We start from the raw sequence: 22,432 nt of genomic DNA on the forward strand, positions 1-22,432 counted from the left end.
CGCAGATAATTTTGTTCTGGGTGACTGTTTTCGCCGGTCTTAAAATGGCCGACAACAAAGCTAAACTGAGTGCGAGACTGGAAGGTGACAAGGCTCTTAGCCCAGTTAAGAAAGCTAAAGCTAAGAGTAAAGCCAAGAGCGTGGATTTGCCTATTATGCGGGTAGAAGATCCGTCAAATAGCACTTCGTTTGATGTTCCTATCCCTCCGAGGACGGGTTCCGTTCGCTCACAGCTCGCGTCCCCTGATAGGGGTGAGGAGCCGGGGCCTTCAGCCCTGGGCTCGTTGAAGTCCGAATTGTTTGATTTTATTTCTCAACAGTTTGCGTCTCGCTCTGGGGTCCCTCCTCTGCCTCCGGCGGTAGGGGATCCTTCCTCCCTGGCTCGGCTGGGGTCGTCGTCGTCGTCGACTATGGCGACTCCCGCGGATGGGGGGGGTGGCCGGGCGGCCATTTCTTCTGCGCACTTGCTTGGTGCACCTGACCAGTTCGGGCCTTCCCTCTCTGCCTCTGGTAGTGCTGCGGTTGCGCTCGAACACTCTCTCCGTAAGGAGAGGGGGTCTGCTTCCTCTCTTTTTCTTCCCGCTCAGCTTGCTTTTAGCAACACTGCAGTGGGAAGTCAGCTCTCTCCCCGGGTGGGAGAGGGAGAGAGGGGGCATGGTAAGTCACAGCCTGGGCTTGGTCCCACCTTGCCCCACTGGGGGCAGGGGGCTGTGTCAGCGTCTCACTCTTTCCCACCCACTGGGCGGGACTGGGTGGGGGCTGGTGTAGCGGCTCACCCTTTCTCGCCCGCCGGGCATGATCGGGTGTCCGCTGTTGGACTGGCGTCTCAGTCAGTGCCGCTATTGTCCACTGCTAGCAGCCGCCCCTCTCCCCAGCAGGGGTGGTGGGGTGGTGGGGCATCGGGACTACAGCAGGTTGACGGGTGGGGGCGGCCTTTCACGGTCTCGCCTCTCACTCAGTCTTACCCCTCGCAGGGTTCGCTTGCTACAGCTACGAGCCAACTCCCACCGCATGCAGCGGGCGGGGTAGCTCAAACTGGCCAGACCGGTTTTGACTGTTGGGGCCAAGCGCCCGGTCAGCGGTCTACCGACAATGGGCCTGGCGCGGCTTTGTTGGCTGGCCCCCTCCCCCCGCCTTCTTGGCGGGCCTCTGTGCCTACTGTCTACCCTTCTACCCCAGTGGGGCAGGGGGGGGATGGTGGGTGGCAAGCGGGATCGGGTCACGCTTTTGCTGCTCCTGTCTCCCCTCCTGTGTACAGTGATACTGTACAGGCTGGGGATTCGGATTCTTCTGTGGAAGATGAGGAGTGTGTAGTCTTGCCTTTTGGATTTAGGCAAGCCATGAGAAGAGCGGCTTGTGTGGCAGCTCGTTACTTTCCGGAGGGGGTGGTGGATTCAGGACAGGATGTCTCTTTTCCACCATCCGCGGCGAATGATTTTCGGCCTTCGCAGGAGAGTTCACAATCGTTTCGTTTTGTGGAATCACCTGCCGTGGCTTATCACATGTCGCAACTTTTGGCTCGTCCGGCCCCTCAGGGCAGCGGTCTGTCGCCAACTCCTTTCCCTTTGTTGCATGCTCATGATACAGCGCCTGCTTCAGCCGATCCATGGCTAGCGTCAAACGCGCAGGCCACTGCTTTTTCGCCGTTAGTGCAGAAAAAGCTGGACTGGAATGTGAAGTCTAGGAACTTTGTTCAGACTTTTGCTTTGCCGAGGGCAACTTTGCCAATTCCGCCGGAGTTGCTTGCCTTGTTGCCAAAGCAACCTTCTGCTAAGGAAGGGGTCTCGTTCTCGGACGCTTCTCTCTCTTCTCTGGAGGAGATTGGGCGTCTTGATCTGGAATTGGCTTCTATGGCAGAGTCTTTGCTCCGAGCTCTTACTCGAGCTGTGGCTGGCTCTTTGGAGCCGTTTAGACTCAGGGAAGACGCCTCAGCCAGTGATATCTCCACACTGCTTGCTGCTTTGGGGATGGTGAATTCTGAGAGGATGAGCATTTCAGCGAGGCTGTATGCTCATGCTGTCTTTTCACGACGTGATTTGCTGCTGTCTCAAGCAGGTTTTTCCCAGCAGTCCACTGTGGACTCGCTTCGTTCCTCGCCTTTTGTTGAGGGCTCTCTCCTGGGTAGAGTAGCCCTGGATGCAAGGCAGCGGGAAGTGCAGGAGGCTAAAGACAGACATCTCGTTGGGATTTCGTTTAAAATCCCAAAGAAATCTCAGTCTTCTTCTAAGCCTGCCTGGAACAAGAAGCAGCACAACGCCTCTCGTCCTAAGGAACAGGGAGATAAGGGCGCACCAGCCAAGGGTGCTCCTTATCCTAAGAAACCCTCGTTCGGGAAGGGGAGGGGGGGGGCTCGAAAGCCCTCCCCCCAATGAGGCTCTCCCGATCACATCACCCCTGTTCCCCCCACTTTTGTGGTGGCGGGGGGCCCCACCAGGGCCATTTCCATGTGGCAGGCGTTAGTGCACAGCCAATGGATTTTGCGGGTGGTGCGATCGGGATTCCGCCTGTTGTGGGAGGGGGAAAAGGCTCCCTTGACCAGGGTTCCTCCTCCCTTTCGTTTTCCGGCCAGCCTGGAGGCCAGAGCGGCCATAGAGACAGAGATCAGGTCTCTTTTGGCCAAAGAGGCTATAGAGGAGATTGTGGATCACTCCTCGCCGGGGTTTTACGGACGCCTGTTTGTTGTGCCCAAGGCGTCGGGCCGCTGGAGGCCTGTTCTCGATCTTTCGGTCTTGAACAAGTTTCTGCGGAAGATCAAGTTTCGTATGGAAACGCCAGCTTCGGTCAGGGAGGCCCTGCGCCGGGGAGATTGGGTGACTTCGGTGGATTTGACGGACGCCTACTTTCATATCCTTATGTATCAAGTGGACAGAAAGTGGCTCCGGTTCCGCTGGGGTCATCGGATCTTTCAATTCAGGGCTCTGCCCTTCGGGCTGTCCCTGGCCCCGTGGGTTTTCACTTTGGTGATCAGACAGTTGGCCGCGCTGATCAGGCAAAGAGGTATTCGTCTACGGACGTACCTCGACGACTGGTTGATTCTGAGTCAGAGTCAATCAGTGTGCCTCTTGAACACTCAGGTAGTGTTGAACCGGGCTCTGAGCCTGGGGTTCTCTGTGAACCAAGCGAAGTCGGAATTGACTCCCTCGCAGAGGTTTGTTTACCTCGGTATGGCGTTCGACACTGTCGCTTGGACGGTCCGGCCTACGCAGGAGAGGATTCAGAAGCTTCATGCTCTCATTTCGGCCGTGGCTGGCAGCCAGCAGGCTTCGGTGAGGGTCCTTACCTCGATTCTGGGCCAAATGGAATCTATGGCAACTCTGGTTCCCTTAGGGAGGGTGTACAAGAGGCCTTTCCAGGCTGCGCTCAGCTCTCTCTGGGAGCCGGCTTCGCAAGATTGGGACAAAATCGTCTCCACACAGGGATGGTTCAGTCACGCGACGGCTCGGTGGCTGGACCTAGACTGGATCTCTCAGGGGGTCCCCATCTCTCTGCCCCCTCCGGACATAGATCTGTTTACGGATGCGTCTATGGCTGGGTGGGGGGCCCACATCGGGGGCCAGGCGGCCTCCGGTCTTTGGACTCAGGCCCAGCGTCTCTGGCATATCAATCGCCTGGAGTTGGAGGCTGTTTCCCTCGGTTTGCTTGCGTTTCTCCCTCTGGTGGGCGGCAGACATGTCCGGTTGCACACGGACAATACAACTGTCGCTGCCTACATCAACAAGCAGGGAGGAGCTCGGTCGTTTTCCCTGTCAGACAGGGCATGCGAGGTTCTGGTGTGGTGCCACTCGCATCGGATCATGATCTCAGCAGAGTTCCTGCCGGGCAAGCTCAACGCTCTGGCGGATGCGCTCAGCAGGTCCTCTCAGGTGTTGCACACCGAATGGACGATCACTCACGGGGCGCTCCAGCGCCTGTGGGCACAGGTGGAGAAACCCATGGTCGATCTATTTGCAACGAGATTTTCAAAGAGACTTCCCATTTTCGTGTCCCCCTTTCCGGACACGGAAGCTTGGGCAAGCAATGCGTTGGAGATCTCGTGGAGCGGCCTTCAGGCCTACGCATATCCTCCCTTTCCTCTACTCAGCAGAGTGGTGAGGAAGGCCGAGCTGGATCGTCCGGAGCTCCTGCTGCTGGTAGCCCCCTGGTGGCCTTCCCAGCAGTGGTTTCCAGATCTGCTGTTGCTGGCAAAAGGGGTTCCGATCCCTCTAAATCTGGTGCGGGGAGAGCTCGTTCAGCCAAGAACAGGCATCCCGCACAGAGACCCGCAGGCCCTGCGCCTACACGTTTGGAGACTGTGAGGTCGGAACTGCGGAAATCTGGCGCTTCAGACTCTACGCTGGATTTGGTTTTTAAGGCGCATAGGTCCTCGACTGCGTCTGTGTATGCTTGCCATTGGGCCGCCTGGGCCAAGTGGTGTAGGGAGACGGGGGTCAATGCCGTGGCCCCGCGCTCCTTACAGGTGGCAAATCATCTTTCTTTTTTGTCTGCTCAGGGCAGTTCGGCCTCTGCTTTGAGAGTCCGACGTTCTGCTATATCTGCTACTCTGAGACAGATAGGCAGATTGATTAACGTTAACGGAGTGATTGCTAGTGTGATCAAAGGGGCCGCTCTCCAGGAAGCGCAGAGACGGACCTCTGTCCCGGCATGGGACTTATTTTTGGTTTTAGAATATTTGCGTTCTGCGGCGTTTGAGCCTTTGCAGGCTGCTAGCCTGACTGATTTAACACGCAAGACGGTTTTTCTGCTTCTTCTGGCTACTGCTCGGCGAGGCAGTGAGATACATGCCTTGTCGGGTTTGTCGGAAGACATCGCGTTTGAGCGCGATGGTTCAATGTCGCTTCATTTCCGGCCTGGTTTTCTCGCGAAAAATCAAAAGCCAGGCCAATCCCCGCCCGTGGTCCGAGTCCCCCCGCTTGGGACTATCTTAGCTTCGCACGATCCAGACTTAGCTAACTGTCCAGTTAGGGCCTTGAAGTCTTACTTGGCTCGCACTCAGTTGGTTAGGGCCAAAAGCCAAAAACTTTTGTTCATTTCATTGAACACGAAATATGACAGGGACATATCGAAATTGACCCTTACAAGATGGGTGGCGACCCTCATTAGACGAGCTTATGAGTGGTGGCTCTCTCAGGAGAGGGGGGGGCGTTCAGTCCTTCCTCTGACATCAGCTCGAGTACATGAGGCCAGGGCCTGGGCGTCCTCTGTGGCCGTCTTACGTTCAGGGCGATTAAGCGATGTCTTGCAGACAGCTTACTGGAAGTCAGACGATGTATTCATCAACTTCTACCTTCGTGACATCTCTTGCACGCGACTGGAGGGCTCCAGTGCTTTGCCGGCTTTGGTGGCTGCAGGGCAGGTGCTTGCAAGGACATAAGTAAGTTCCCTCCGCCTTTAGGAGGAATCTGCATTCATAAGAATTGGAGTAAGAATATGTGATTAAATCGAAAATTTTTAATTAAATTTTGATTTAATATAATATACTTACCCAATTCTTATAGTTAATACCCTCCCATCCGTCCCCGCTGGATTATGTCCTTGGGGGTTTGTTTGACTAATAGTCTCGAATGAACATTACGGATGCTAGCGCTCACGTGGTGCGCAGGGTGTTATGGGTAACCGAGCAAGGTCAGGCCATAGCAACGGCTATGGCGTCGCTTTTAGCTTGGTTACCACCCTACTAAGGGCAGGTAATTTGAGAGGTTTTTCGACATCTAGCATGTGGGACTAAAGTCAATGCATTCATAAGAATTGGGTAAGTATATTATATTAAATCAAAATTTAATTAAAAATTTTCGAATTCTTAAACTTCTTGAGTTTCTACTTTTGTGACATGACGTGGCGAGTCTCGTATGAAGTGACGAAACGAGATCAGTTGTATTGATCTGTTCAAAGCGTGGAAAGCTCAATTTCCATCATGTAAAAACAACAACAAAGAAAAAGGCGGTTCGTGAACAGGAATTCCTTTCAAAGTTTGTGTCAGTAAAAAGATGACCTGATTTATTTCTCATCAGCCTCATCTGGAGATGTACCGCTACCACCAGCCTCATCTGGAGATGTACCGCTACCACCAGCCTCATCTGGAGATGTACCGCTACCACCAGCCTCATTTGGAGATGTACCGATAAAACCAGCCTCATCTGGAGATGACAGGTACGAAAAGCCTCGCGATTTGAACTAACTCACGGGTTACCTACTTCCTGAATTTGACTCTCCGGATGACTTTTTAACTTTATAAGCCTGTGATTAAGGTGACCCACAAACTGTTACCAGACACTCCCTGGACTTATATTAAGCCTAGTGCAGAACCGCGCGAGGTGACATGTGACTCATTTCGTGGTGGAGGGTCACATTTTAAGGATTTTTTGCATTTTACTTCAGTATCTGTGTAATCCAGAAAAGACACAAGATAAGCGCATAATTGAGGAGAGTCGGGACCATTATGATGATCTGTGTCAAAAGCACATTGAACACGACTATTAATGGGACCATAGTGGCCGAGTGGGCGACTTGCAGTCTCACTCTATGACAAAGTTAAGCAATTTGAGATTTAAATAGAAGCACCAAACCTTAGGGCGACTGAAAATAAGAAAAGTATTGCATGATTAGAGCTTTAGGACGACATTTGATCAACCTAGGTCCCCTGTTGAATTTAAAGGCACACGCAGCTTCCCGTAAACCATCACAGACACTGTCAGGCTTTTACACACAGTACAAACACCCTTGCATTTCAACACTCACCACTTGAGAACATCGTAGGTGCCCTCCGAAAAGAGCGAGCACTTATGAACGAATTTATTTTTGCGTGGCCAGCCGGATTGTCTGATCAGACAATGGGATGGCTCGTTTTGGCGCTAGACCTAACTTATACTAATAAATTGACAGCTTGTTACACAAATATTCTTAAATAATTCTTTTTTCATTAAGACAAAATCAGTAAAACTCGAAGATTTTAAAGTTTAAAAACTAGCCCTGAAGCGTGTCCTGCAAAACGTGTTTCTCGTAGCAGACGAATGTTCAGCATGTCGCCAGTTTCTTTGAACGGTCAGCCGACACCATTCACTTCGTGTGACTCGCAGCCATTTGTTGCGTTTTAGATAACGAGCCATGGCAGATACAGCGAGTCGCATTGAAATCAAGGACTGACTACTAAATTGTGAGAAAAAAAGGGAAAGTAGATCACATGGGTTCACGATGGCTCAGGGGTTAGATTAACCACGAAAACAGGTGTGTGGTTTACTCGAGCTAAACAAAAAAACTGTGTCATTTAATGCTATTCACTAAATGCTATTGCAAGTGTGTTCGATAAGGTTAGAACTGCTTTTTCATGAAAAGATTTGAATCGTTCTGTAAACCATTTGGGACGGACTGGGGCTTTAACACACACGCATTACAAGTCAAATAGTGTGAATGTGATAATTTTTTCTCCTTCCTCCAAGTACTTTTAGTTTTACTCAAAAGGACCTATGACCAGATTTCCAGATCTACTGACAAATACGTTTTGAGCTTTCATTTGTGATGTTTAGATAAAAAATAAAAAAAAGAGTTTCACATGATGGCATGTTCCGCCTTGCCAGAGACATCACTATAACTTAACTGTGAATATTTTGTTTTAGGATGAAGACTACAGTTACGATCCGGAGAGTGATTCTGATTCTGATGGCACACCTTTTTCAAGCTACATGTACTACTACTCAATGCTGTCACCACCTGCAAAAAGGAAGAAAACATGCCAAGGTAAAAGTCCGTGAAAGAAACTGAGAAGTAGTGACTCTATGACTGCAACCTTTCATGATTTGCCAATTTACCTAAAATTCAGCTTTCCTGAGCCAGAAGCAAGACTTGTCTATAGACTATAGTTCAGGACATTTGCATATGCAGTTGCAATCAACTAGTGTACTATCAAGAAAACAGTTTCGTGTGGACAGAATTGTACATGCTCTACATTTTCCCATCTTTGTTAAAACATTAAGTCAAAATTTGACTAAATGTAAAAAACATCAATTTTGAAAACAACACTGGACAGCAATTAAAAATAGCATTCACCAAAACTGGCAACATGGTCTCAAAAGCTTCCTCACCTCATGTCTGACACATGCATGCACACACACACACACACAAACACACACACACACACACACACATACACACACACATACACACACACACACACACACACACGCATCTCTGCCTTATGCAGCTTCATTTGTTTCTAAGGAAAATGCTGGGAGTCCATGGTTTCCAGGGAAATTGTATATTTGTGAAACACGTTATTCACCAGTCTTGCAAAGACCAGGCAAAAGTTACTAAATGTTCAGTTAAGCTGCTGCATTCCCCCATTTTGAAATTTTTACCATGCTCCTTTTTGTTGTGAACATAAAGATCTGAACCTGGGCTTTTATTTCCAGGAAGCGATCACTTTTCATAATCGTTGATATTGGTTTTGGTTATGCCTAATATGATCACATGGTTATTCTTCAAGAAGCGTTGTTCAGTTTTCATTTTTTTCTTGGGTAGAGCTGCTTTGATCTTTGAAAACTTTGTAATAGGATTTTTTGCATATTTTGTTTTTTTTTCAGAAATACCAGACAAACACGATGTACTGCCACCTGCCTCAAACGGACTGCCACCTGCCTCAGATGAGCTGCCACCTGCCTCAAATGGACTGCCACCTGCCTCAGACGGACTGCCAAACATTTCTTCCAAGAAACCGAAACGACCTTGCCTATATTGTGGCCAATTTCAAAGTGTGCTCATCAGACACTTACAAAGAAAACATTCTAATGAAGTAAGGGTTGCTGCAGCCATGAAGCTGCCTGCTTGTTCTAATGCGCAACTTGATTGTGGGCAGGCTTACCCTTTTTAAAATCAAAAAACAAGAAAGGTAGGTTGTTGGAACGTTTGTTATTGGATTTACATTAACATAAAACGTTTTAAGAGAACAGCCTTCCTTCTGTATGTTTTTGCTCATTGAACACCTTTGATTTCACCAACTCTTTTTTCTTCTTGTCACTGAGCTCTGACCGGTACGGTTGGCCTAGTGGTAAGGCGTCCGCCCCGTGATCGGGAGGTCGTGGGTTCGAACCCCGGCCGGGTCATACCTAAGACTTTAAAATTGGCAATCTAGTGGCTGCTCCGCCTGTCGTCTGGCATTATGGGGTTAGTGCTACGACTGGTTGGTCCGGTGTCAGAATAATCAGAATAATGTGACTGGGTGAGACATGAAGCCTGTTCTGCGACTTCTGTCTTGCGTGTGGCGCATGTTATATGTCAAAGCAGCACCGCCCTGATATGGCCCTTCGTGGTAAAACGCTGGCAGTTTCTTTGTTTTTGGATTTACCCTTTTTAACGCAAGAATGGATGGTGAACCAGCCAGACTGACACTGTGTGAATGGCAAGAAGCAGAAAGCAATCATTGGGTGGTACTGGTTCAATCTCGGCAGCTAAACTAAAGAGTATGTGTGTATGTAAAATCACCCATGACAGATGTGTACTGGTTCAATCTCGGCAGCTAAACTAAAGAATATCAAGTATGTGTTTTGAAAATCGTTGTCAGTATCGGATAAAGGAGAATTTCACTTGAGACTCGACCGAGGCCTGGTTTGTGTTATTATGCAAGGTCCGGTACTATGAACAAATTTGGTCAAATCCACTACAAATGTATGCGTGTTTGGCTTATTTCATAGAGTAAAAAGTTCACGCACTAAACATTTTATGTTGACCGACAAAAGTGTGCCTCGTACACTCTAAATATTTGGACGCCAGATACCTCTGCAATGACCGGAACAGAGCTGAGCAGAAAATGCAATCAGGTGTTCTATCTCAGACTAATTAAAGCAGTCTGACACAAGCCTGATCACTTGGATCGTCACTAATCTATTCAAGAGTTCTGCATTGCCCATTATCTCCCATTCAAACCCTCTTTTGTACTGTGAGTTAGTAATCGCTGAACGATCGCTGTTAATGTTATAGCGATACTGGTGAAAACGAAATGTAATATTTTGAGTGCATGCAGTAATTGAAGGGCGCACAAAGCATGTGACTACCCTCCAGTGACTGCACTCATAACCTTTTGAGATGAGTGGTTGTAAGGTATTATAATAAGACTTCCTCTCCACAATACAAGTGCCTGTTGTTGTTATTCATGTTCAATTGATGGGAAGCTAATTCTGGAGGATAAATAGAAAACAATTAAGCTTTTTTAATAGGTTACAATAATGTCATCATTTATTTCTCATTGAAAATTTCAAATCATTTTATATCATTTTGCTTTAAAAGTTGTCAGTCGTGTCTTGAAATCGATGACATTTGTTTTATGTTTTGCTTCTAATACTGAGTTCTAATGACAGAGTAAATATAGCATTGTAATTTGTAATACCATGCACAGTTCAAACTGTCAATCACGCTCCTTCCCAGTTTGTGATATGTATGTACATGAATTCTGTAAGTGGTCAATTTGTGTGTGGCATTGATCAACATTGCAAACAACACAGTTAATCTATGCAATCATGTACATCAAAATAATTTCAAAGAACTGTTCTCTGTTTTAATCTGTATTTGTTTCACTTCTCTGGGGTAAATTAGTTCCCCAATAAATCCTGTTGCATTGTAAATGCATGCCATTTATTTTCTTCTGTCTTGACTTTATTTTGCCAAAAATGTTATGCTTGGAAGAGGGCTTAGTAACTCTCTCCAAAAGGCCACTGGTTCTGATTCTACTCAATTACGATTGTTTTCTTGATAGTGTACATTTGATTGAAATTTTAACTAAAATTTGTTGTTTCTGTGCTTCATTAATCTTCTTCAATTTGAGGTATCTTGGTGTAGCTTGTGTGTTTATGACATCATTTCTGCCCTAACATTTACAATGATTTCAACATAAAAGATAACTTAAACATACTAAATATGGATCTCTATGTTGTTAATGATTAGGTGAAATGTAAGACTACCAAAATATGTGTGCCATAATTCTGCACACGATATTTTTTCTTTCAAACAGATCATTGGTAATCTGAACCGTACACTTGCAAGTGGTCAAATTACTTTTTTGTGTTCTCAAATTGTTTCATGGCAGAGATTTAAAAAGACCTCAATTAGTGTACTGTAAACTATAGAGCATTTATTGTGATCTTAGCAGACTTTCACTGTGCTGTTCTGGAAAGAACGTCGGCAAGACTATTGAAAGCGTTCTGCATTTAGAACATTGACAGATCATGCAGAACACACTGAGAGCCCATAACAGCTTACTTTTTCAGTTCATTCAGCACACAAAAGATGATCACAGCAGCTAACTCTCAAAACAGAACATTTGAATGCCGTTCTCAAACTGTTTCAAATAAGTGAGTGTGTGCAATTCCCATCATGTTCATTTAGAGTGTAGTAGGGCCCCAGATCAATCCAGCATTGAGTGCATTTCTGCCATTACCTGAAAACAATAGACCTTTTGCAAGTGTATTCTTTGCAAGAACTTTATTCTTGTACATACTTGTAAGTTGTCTTTTTTTCCCGTTTTTGTTACCCTCTACAGAGAGGTCCCACTCGCAACTCTGTACAACATCCCTTTTGTCAAATCTCCCTTACTGAACAAAGTATAGTAGGTTTTGGACTCGAACAATATGGTAAGTGTAGGGAAGCGATTTAAGAACAAGTGCGCACATTAAAACATCAAGGTGTATGTGTATAATTTTATTCTTGTTTTTGACAAATAAATGAGCTGTTGAACAAATACACATTCGTTGACTTATCGCAGTTTGCATTGTATGTGTTAATGTGTGTATATGTACATCCTGTTATATGTTTTTCTTCTGTGATGTACTTTGCTTACATCTGCCTGTTAACATTACAACAAGGCATTCCTATTGATATGTTTAAATTTTGCAAACAGTGACCTTTTATTTCTGACTTGGGAACAACACTGATGAAAGCATCTATCATTTTTTCTGTCACAACTCATACACAAAATCTATTGCACGTTTTGAACTGTTTATTAAAACTGCCAACAGAATAATTAGTGATGAAACAGCCATGATTACACTCAACACAAAGCATCAGGAACCTTAAATAATAACGATTTCGAAAGCGCGAACTGCAGAGTTTGAGCACATAACTAAATGACAATTAAAATGACGGGCGCAGTGGCGTGGTGGTAAGACGTCGGCCTCCTAATCGGGAGGTCGTGAGTTCGAATCCCGGTCGCTGCCGCCTGGTGGGTTAAGAGTGGAGATTTTTCCGATCTCCCAGGTCAACTTATGTGCAGACCTGCTAGTGACTTAACCCCCTTCGTGTGTACACGCAAGCACAAGACCAAGTGCGCACGGAAAAGATCCTGTAATCCATGTCAGAGTTCGGTGGGTTGTAGAAACACGAAAATACCCAGCATGCTTCCTCCGAAAGCGGCGTATGGCTGCCTAAATGGCGGGGTAAAAACGGTCATACACGTAAAATTCCACTCGTGCAAAAACACGCGTGTACGTGGGAGTTTCAGCCCACGAACGCAGAAGAAGACAATTAAAATTGTTAAAATAATAATAATAACTGGACATTTTTAAGTGCATAACCTATGGCTCTAGGCCCTTTACAAAACTTTGTGAACAACAAAATATACAAATACTGGTCGCCTTAATATACCTTATAAATTGGTTGCCCTAAGCTACCCGAAAAGGCGTGTCGCCGTAACCCCCACTCTTGCATTATTTTCATTAAGGCGACCATGCAAAACACCTATATCTTAATCTTGACAGATTTTCACGTTCAATTCACGACAGTCGGGTGTAGGTCAATTAGCAAATGTAATTACAAAATTTTATTAATATTGCTTTAAAAACAACGGATATAGCACCGGTAGCTATAAAACCCCTTTTTACAATGGTCGTCCTAAAGGCGGATTTATACTTATATATATATATATATATATATATATATATATATATATATATATATATATATATATATACTACCGTGTGTCATCTCCATAGAAAACGCGAAACAAATTACCCCCAAACCTACATGCCCCCTTTTCCTAAAAAAAAAAAAAAATCTCCCTTCCCTGTCTCTTTTTTGTGAAGGTGACACCATCGCCTTCATTTTTGCGTCCATAAACTAGCACACATTTGTTTGTTTCTACTTTAAAGGCACACGTAAACCATCTGTTTCTGGTCGCAGATACTGCCAGGCTTTTACACACAGTACAAACACCATTTGTTTTAAACACTCACCGCTTGAGAACATCCTAGGTGCCCTTTGTAAAGAGCGAGCATTTTTTAAAGAATTTATTTTTGCATTGCCAGCCGGATTGTCTAGTACCACAATCGGACGCCTAGTTTTGGCGCTAGAACTAACTTTTAAAATCTAAATAATAAATTGACAGCTTGTAACACAAACATTCTTAAAATCATAAAAGATTTCTTTTTTCACCAAGAGAAAATCAGTACAATTCGAAGTTTTGACAGTTTTAAAAATGATAGCCCGGAAGCAGGGTCACGAAAGGTCGTGTCTCTTCTTCTTCTTCTTCTTGGCGTTCGCAGAGGTTACACAATCAGTCCAGCACTGGTGATAAATGTTGTCGTTTTCTCCAACTCCTGTCGACTGCCGTATAGTTTGGTCTGCAAGGGAGTTGGTGACGGCCACACTTCTTTTCGTTCCTCATCTAGTCTGCGTTCCAGTGCATGACCTGAAAAGGTCGCTGCTGACTGGGTTTCTTCCTGGTTGTGGTGGTGCCAGTCACTTTCCTCCCGCGTCCCCTGGCGTGACAAGACGGACGGGAGGGACCTCCAGTAGTTGGGGCTGGGTCCCTTTGAGGCATGGGACCCGACGCTGCTCCACCCTGGGGGGTCCTCAATGGGCGAGCGCCATTTCCATCTGTGCTGGTTGATTGTGTCATCATTTGCGTAAGTGCGTGTACCCGTGGTTTGTTAGAATGCGCCGTGCGGCCCGGGTCCTCCGTCTTCAGCATTCGGGGTTTTCTGTCGGGGTTACCTCACCCTTAGCTCATGGCCCGTACGTCCTACCCTGAGAGCACAGGGGGGAGGATTTTCCGGGATCCCACCCGGAGCCAGTTTGGTCCGCGGCCGCAAGCGGCTGATCTCCATATCTGAAGACCGTTCCCCTATCCGCCACCCGGGGACGCGCTGGGTTGGGGGTGGTCGCCCCACTGAAAATCCCACACTGGGTTAAGAAAGATCAGCCTGTCCCAGAGGTCGTGTCTCAAAGCAGACGATTTTTCTGCATACCGCTCGCTTTCTTTGAAGCCAGCCGCCGCCGACAAGTTCGTGTGACTCGCAGCCGTTTGTTGCGTTTTAGAATCAAAGGTACACAATAACGTGCTATTGCAGATACAGCCAGTCGCATTGAATCACAAACTGACGACTAAATTGTGAAAAAAAGGAAAGTGGATCGCACGGGTTCACGATGGCTCAGGGGTTAGATAAACCACGATAACAGGTGTGTGGTTTACGCAAGCTGAATAGCCATTCAAACGAACTGTGTCATTTAATGCTGTTAATTGCTATTGCAAGTGTGTTCCATAAAGTTAGAACTGATTTTTTCGTGAGAAGATTTAAATTGTTTTGTAAACCATTTGAGACCGACTGGGGCTTTAATAAGGTGGATATTTGCTGCATGCTGTGTCGACACGGATATGACTAAGTTTTTAGCACGGTCGTCTGGTTTAAAACCATTTCTTTGTTAGTTTTAGGTTTGATCAGAGTTTTGCAAAATAGTATAGTCTTACTGATTTAACTTCAAACCAAAAAGTCTGGCCAGATAATTTTAGGACATTTATAGTTTATTGTCAAAGGTTTTCTTGAACGAAGCCGGAGCAGCATACTATAATCACATTTTGAACTCTCAGAAACGTCATGACATTCGAATTATGCATATAATCTTTAAATGTAAACATCGGACGATAATAACAGAATAATAACATCACAGCGATTAAATCTTTGTTGCCAATGGTTCCGTTTCGAGTCCAGTACCGGGTATTTGTGGGTAAAATGCTTCAAGCAAAAGGAAAAAGCATGGTGGTAATCAGTATTTCAACTCTTTAAGATATCCAAATTCTGAAATATAGGCGAAGAAGAAGTGTTTTTTGTGTGTCTCTTGTTTTCAACACGCTGTTGACGAGATTAATAAAGCTGTTGTAAAATGTGACCCTCCACCACGAAATGAGTCGAATGTCACCTCGCGCGGTTCTGCACTAGGCTTAATATAAGTGTCTGGTAACACTGCGAGGGTCACCTTAGTCACATGCTTATACAAGTAACTCAAACAGTTTTCGCTCTTTTTTAAAACGGTTTTCACTACTGAATAGATCATAAAAAACTCTTTAGGAAAATGTAAAAATATGAAAATCATGCAAAGGTGACATGCGACTCATTTCGTGGTGGAGGGTCACAAATGATCAAACAAGTCGATCACAAGAAAGAAATTGTGATTGGTCCTCGCATGGGTCCTTTCTTACAGCATTCATACACTTTTCAAGGAGCAATAATTATGAGGTCGAAGAAAGAAACAACTATCACACCTTTCTGAAAGCAACTACCGTACACAAAATCGTGTTTGCTGCTTATATGTTCCCAATATTCTACGGATATCATAAGGTTTTCTGTTGGAGTGAGACATTCTCAGGGACGTCATTTTGCGACGGTGTAACACGAAATTTTTACTCCACGAAAAATTGACTCCGGAGCAAAAGTTTCGTACGAAATCTTTACTCCGAGTACACCTGTCGTACGAGAAAAGAACTCCACAAGGCACGACAAAATTACTCCCTCCACGACATTTTTACTCCCCGTTTGTTTTACTTCCAGTAAAAATCTCGATCGCGAAATTGGGATGCGGGCGAAGGGATAATGCCAATATGTGATCTCGCGCAAATGAATGTCGCAATACCCCTCCCCCCCCACCCCTTCCACACCAGTGGCCGAGGTCTTGTCGGCTACGTAGCGGCCTTACGCATATGCGCAGAGCCTACGGACACCGTAAGGTGAAAACGTGGTGGGCATGACGCGAGCGTAGCGAAACTTGCGCCGCTACGTTCACCGTAAAGTTACGACAGCTCCCCCCCCTGTCGTAAACCTTTGCGCAGCACGCGTGTGGCGAAAAAACATGGCGGGCAGCACGTCATTTTTTCGGATGCTTTTGCGGCGGAACTTCAGCTTTGCTTCTTTTTTTCTAGCAAGGTGTTGATTTCAACTTCACTAAAATGTCCGCCGCGGTGCTTTGAAGCTCCAGCTTCGACAACGTGATAAAGAACGAAACGAATACTATATTACGTAATCAAACACATCATGACGTAAAGTACACAAAATGAAAGAATTCTCCGTATCTCCGAGACTAATAGACTTCCTTGAGGTTTTTGACGTCACTAGTTAGACGCGACTTCACGCTACCGACAAGACCTCGATCGGCCACTGGACTAGCAGGGGAGAGTAAAAGTTTTGCGCACCTGGCGTGGGCAGTTAATTTGCTCGTGTTAGGGTGGAGTAATGTATTCGTTTTTTATTCGTCTGTGGCCGAGGTCTTGTCGGTAGCGCAAATAAGTTAGGTTACGCATGGAGTTACGAACACGTAAAGCCTACGTATTCCGTAGCTCCGCAAATGCGTAACTTGGTGGTCACGACGCTTGCTTAGTCGTTTGCGGAGTAACGAAATACGTAAGGAGCTAACGCTGTGCGCAAAGTTGTACTATTTTACTATTTTATCCCGTGAAGTCGCGTCTAACTAGTGACGTCAAAAACCTCAAGGAAGTCTATTAGTCTCGGAGATACGGAGAATTCTTTCATTTTGTGTACTTTACGTCATGATGTGTTTGATTACGTAATATAGTATTCGTTTCGTTCTTTATCACGTTGTCGAAGCTGGAGCACCAAAGCACCGCGGCGGACATTTTAGTGAAGTTGAAATCCACACCTTGCTAGAAAAAAAGAAGCAAAGCAATGAGGATCTGTTCAGCAACGTCCGTTGACGGCTGAAGTTCCGCCGCAAAAGCATCCGAAAAAATAACGTGCTGCCCGCCATGTTTTTTCGCCACACGCGTGCTGCGCAAAGGTTTACGACAGGGGGGGAGCTGTCGTAACTTTACGGTGAACGTAGCGGCGCAAGTTTCGCTACGTTCGCGTCATGCCCACCACGTTTTCATCTTACGGTGTCCACGGTAGGCTCTGCGTATATGCGTAAAGCCGCTACGTAGCCGACAAGACCTCGGCCACAGGGGAGTAACATTTTTGTACGAAATGTTTACTCGGAACACACCTGTTGTGGGGAGTTATTTTCTCGTGTTATGGGGGAGTCATTTTTTCGCAAAGGGAGTAAAATGTTCTTACGAAATATTTACTCCGGAGTAAAAATCTCGTGGGAGTAATTTTCTCGTGTTACACCGGTACTCGACAAATGCCAAAACATATTAAAACGTTTGCCGTCATTAGGCAGAGTTTGCCAAACGACAGCCAAAAAATGACACCAACAACATACCAAAAATGACCGAAAATTGTATGGCTGTTTTGGCAGCTTTGCAAACGAAATACAATCAAACCTGTTCATACCGACCACTCAATGGACCGACTTAAAGTGCTCGTTTCTTCTTCTTCTTCTTCTTGGCGTTCGCAGAGGTTACACAATCAGTCCAGCACTGGTGATAAATGTTGTCGTTTTCTCCAACTCCTGTCGACTGCCGTATAGTTTGGTCTGCAAGGGAGTTGGTGACGGCCACACTTCTTTTCGTTCCTCATCTAGTAAGGGACATCGCTGTAAGATGTGTTCCGCTGTTTGGTCCTCTTGACCGCAGGCGCAGGTTGGTGATGGCGCCAGCTTGAACTTTCGGTTCATGTGAGCAAGTGCTCGTTTGAGACAGGTGGTCGCTATGGAAAGGTGAACAACACAGTATTAGAAAACCATCGACGAACAACCTGTTATGGGCAGGTGGTCGTTATGGAGAGATGGTCGTCGTGGAGATGTGGTCGTTATGGAGAGGTGGACGTTATGGAGAGGTGGTCGTTATAGAGATGTGGTAGTTATAGAGAGGTGGTCGTTATAGAGAGGTGGTCGTTATGGAGAGGTGGACGTTATGGAGAGGTGGTCGTTATAGAGATGTTGTCGTTATGGAAAGGTGGTCGTTATGGAGAGGTGGTCGTTATGGAGAGGTGGTCGTTAAGGAGAGGTGGTCGTTATGGGCAGCTGGTCGTTGTGTAGAGGTGATCATTATGGAGAGGTGGTCGTTATAGAGATGTGGTCGTTATGGAAAGGTGGTCGTTATGGAGAGGTGATCATTATGGAGATGTGGTCGTTAAGGAGAGGTGGTCGTTAAGGAGAGGTGGTCGTTATGGGCAGCTGGTCGTTGTGTAGAGGTGATCATTATGGAGAGGTGGTCGCCGGGGGAGGTTTGACTGTAGAACGTAACAACATCCCTGATATTGCTTCGTTTTCCCCAGGTTAACCCTTGAGGTGAAACGACAAAGATGGAAGTGAACGGAAAGCTGGTGTACAAATGCACACTGCGAGAAGACACATTGGCCTTCGCCAGGAAAGAGCTGAACGAGGATCCAGATACTCGCCTGCTGGAGCTCAAAGCCTTCAGGGACCGCCTTTTGCAATACCCGGGTATGGTCACATTCACTACAATTCAATGCAACACTATACAAGGCAAGGCAATGCAATACGATGCAAGGCAATGCAATGCAATGCTTTGCAATGTAACACACTGCATTGCAATGCAACAAAACGTAATGCACTGTAAAACAGTGTAACGCAAATATATTAAATACAATAACAATACAATACAATACAATACAATACAATACAATATAACACAATAAAATACAATAAATAAAATACTATGCTATGCAATGCAATGCAATGTAATTCAATCCAATCTAAAACACTCCAATCCAACACAATCCAATCCAATCCAATCCAATCCAATACAATACAATACAATGCAATGCAACGCTAGGTAATGCAATATAATGCTATACACTGTAGTTCAATACAATTCAATACAGTGCAATTCAATTCCATTTAATGAAATTCAGGACAATACAATGTGACATGATACATTGCAATGAAATACAGTGACATGCAATAAAATACAACGCAATGCAAAGCAACAAATTACAATACATTGAAAAAAACAATACACTTCAGTACAGTACAGTACAATACAAATCAATGGAATACAGTACAAAACATTTCAATTCAATACAAGACAATAAAGTACAATATATGTCCACACAATAATACTTCATTGTTCCAATTTTAACATTTAACATATTTACACACATTTACGTAACATGTTTAAAGCTGTTTAGCTGTACAAACACAAACACACACACACATACACACACACACACACACATACACACTCACACACACACACACACACATACACCACACAAAACACACACACTCACACACACTCACACACACCCACACTCTCTCTCTCACACACACACACACACACACACACACACACACACACACACACACACACACACACACACACACACGTTTCTAGGCCCAAGAACGCTCGCACGCTGGAGGTGAAAGCCTATAACAATATTCGGGTAGGGTGACACCCGTTTTTAGCCCTCATTTTGAGTGCCGAGAAAGGAAGTATACGGTTACAAAAAGCCTCTGCTTAATTTTGGTTACACAAGCGTACTTGTTGTTGGCACCTGGCCCGTGCTAGAAATTTGTTTTGACAACTCCAATGACTAGAACAAGATAATAAGAAAGGTGCACTAAAAAGAAGAAATACTTGAAACACTGAAATACAATGCAGACTGCAAGAAAATACACAATTATACTTTGACAATGTTTTGAAAATATTGTCCGCTACATTTTCGTAAGTGTACTTGATTTTTACATTTGTATTGTTTTCATGTTCTAGTTCTTCACAACTGCAGTCTATCGTTCGTTATCAATTTCAATTGCATTCTGATGTCATAGTGTTTTACTTGAGTCCGGGGAGAACTGTTCGAATTTCAGCAATACTTCCTCTCTGAATTAATTAGGGTAAGAAGAGGAACATTTAAAAAAAAAATCTTCCCTTTTGTCCAAGAGACCTCTCAAGTTCTGCGGGTACAATATGGCAACAGTAGCTTGCTTTGGAACATTCTAGGCGTCATTGATTTGAAAATATTCGTATGCCGATGCACGAAATCAGACATATGTGACCCTCCACCACACGTGATGAGTCGCATGTCATCTTTGCATGATATTTTTACATTTTCCAAAAGAGTGTTTTATGCTCTATCCAGTGGTAAAAACCGTTTTAGAAAAGAGCGAAAACTTTTCGAGTTATAAGCCTGTGACTAAGGTGACCCTCGCACTTTTACCACAGTCCCCCCGGACTTAAATTAAGCCTAACGCAGAACCGCGCGAGGTGACATGCGACTCATTTCGTGGTGGAGGGTCACATATTATGTAGAAAAGCCGTTCTTTATAATTATACAGCAAAGCCAGTGTTACGTAGGGGCCAAGTATTTCCAAGCCACCTCGAATTTTCTGGTAGATACGTGAAAATGTCGACAAAGCTCGGTGCTTAAAGCCATATGTACTCGATGACTATACACGCTAATTGCTTTACCAACAGCTGGAGACATGCTAAATTAAGTTCCCTGCAAAATATTGTGGTCTAGGAGCCCTTAAATGTTGAGATATTTGAATTTTTATTTTGATCTAGATGGTCCTATTTATAGATTTGGCAACACATGTAACGTTGATGCAAGGGAGCTAACACCGCGGCTTTGTTGACATCCTCACTTTTTCAGAGGCTAGAACAAGCTGTAATCCATGTATTATGGTCCGCGCATGGTGACATATCGTCATTATATGGTCTTATGGTGCGTTTGACATCGATTGTGGGCAAACTACACTTTGTAAACAAGGAAGTGCGTTAGTATGCCTTTAAGCCTTACCCCTAAAGTGTTTGTTCTTGTCATTGTCAACCTTCCTTGAACCTGGCGAAGTCGACTCCACGAAGTATACTTCGCGAAGCTGGCTGCACGAAGCTACAGCACTGAAAATTAATTTGATAAAAAGACTTGGCAAAGTCTTCGCAAAGTCGACTTCAGGCTCAATTTAGGGACAACCTTGAACGAAAACTCGGTAGTCAAAGCATGCGCGATGCATATCTAATAGACCTTTTCGGTATCTGAGCAGCTCTCGCGAGACACGCTCTTTGTTATGCTTTGAACATCGCGAGAACTTCGAACCTTGGCTTGTGCAGCTCGCACGAGATCGCTGTACCGCATGCTTTGCTATGCTCTGAAGTTTGCGAGAGATTACGAGAGCTTGGAATACCGATAGGGTCTATTCCATCCAACCAACCGGCTCGAGAACAGCAGTCTGCTGAATAGAACTCGACATGTGCACGAGAAAGTTACCACCCAAACTGGAGCCAGCCGCAGTATTCGATAGGCTGAAACCTAGATTTATTGTGATTTCAACGAATCAGACCCCGCAACGCAATTTGTTCTCTCCCGTTTGGGTGGCACTCCCTTTCGGTTCGTGCACCTCAGCTCTGGATGGTTCAAGTCGAATAGCGTCACCATTTAAAACCGCCTAATGATACGATACATAACTGTGTTCCGCGCTCAAGCGTGCAAGGGCAATGTTCGCTATGCAGGAAGAAGCGTCTAGCATGTGAAGGTTGTGCCCCGTTTTTTTGCCACCACATTATGTACTGTATTGAGAACGGGGTCACCTCACCGTGGCCTGGTTTATAACCACAGTCACAACTTCGCCCAACCCGTCGGTTAACCCAGCCAGCCAGGCAGCTATTTTGGGGTCCTACGAATGTTTAGCTTGTAAAGTACATGTAGGTATTGTTCGTATCCTAAGGTACGTACATTCGCACTTTAGCTGCATGCGGAATTGCACATTCGTTTTTGTTGTTGTTGTTGTTGTTGTTGTAATCAAGCGCAATGATTTAGAAAGATTACAAAGCCCTTGTATAAGGATAAGGATAGGATAAGGATACGATTTCATATTGTCCTGTGAGGTGACCATAATGGGAATTCGGGCAGCTTTCTCACTCGGGAAAGCGAGGTGACATACAGCACGGCGCTACTCTTTTTACATTTAGTCAAGTTTTGACTAAATGTTTTAACATAGAGGGGGGAATCGAGACGAGGGTCGTGGTGTATGTGTGTGTGTGTGTGTGTGTGTGTGTGTGTCTGTGTGTGTGTGTGTCTGTGTGTGCGTGTGTGTGTGTGTGTAGAGCGATTCAGAGTAAACTACTGGACCGATCTTCATGACATTTTTCATGAGAGTTCCTGGGTATGATATCCCCAGACTTTATTTTTCTTTTTTTCGATAAATGTCTTTGATGACGTCATATCCGGCATTTTGTAAAAGTTGAGGCGGCACTGTCACACCCTCATTTTTCAATCAAATTGATTGAAATTTTGGCCAAGCATTCTTCGACGAAGGCCGGACTTTG

The 22,432-nt window shown here is 45.3% G+C and overlaps 1 protein-coding gene and 1 long non-coding RNA gene across 2 annotated transcripts in view; both read left to right on the top strand.

Annotated features, from left to right (window-relative positions):
- LOC138979952 (alpha-tocopherol transfer protein-like) overlaps positions 1-22,432 on the top strand; it is a 68,503-nt gene that overhangs the window by 34,651 nt on the left and 11,420 nt on the right. The window contains exon 2 of the mRNA XM_070352718.1: positions 18,420-18,588. Coding sequence (XP_070208819.1) covers positions 18,447-18,588 — 142 coding nt within the window. The 5' untranslated portion in view covers positions 18,420-18,446. The remainder of the gene's footprint in view (positions 1-18,419; positions 18,589-22,432) is intronic.
- On the top strand, positions 6,012-11,719 carry LOC138979951 (uncharacterized). The gene is made up of 3 exons (XR_011460187.1): positions 6,012-6,147; positions 7,611-7,731; positions 8,574-11,719. It is a non-coding gene; the product is annotated as an uncharacterized lncRNA (long non-coding RNA).

Source organism: Littorina saxatilis, linkage group LG11 (genome assembly GCF_037325665.1).
Source record: "Littorina saxatilis isolate snail1 linkage group LG11, US_GU_Lsax_2.0, whole genome shotgun sequence".
Lineage (NCBI taxonomy): Eukaryota > Metazoa > Mollusca > Gastropoda > Littorinimorpha > Littorinidae > Littorina > Littorina saxatilis.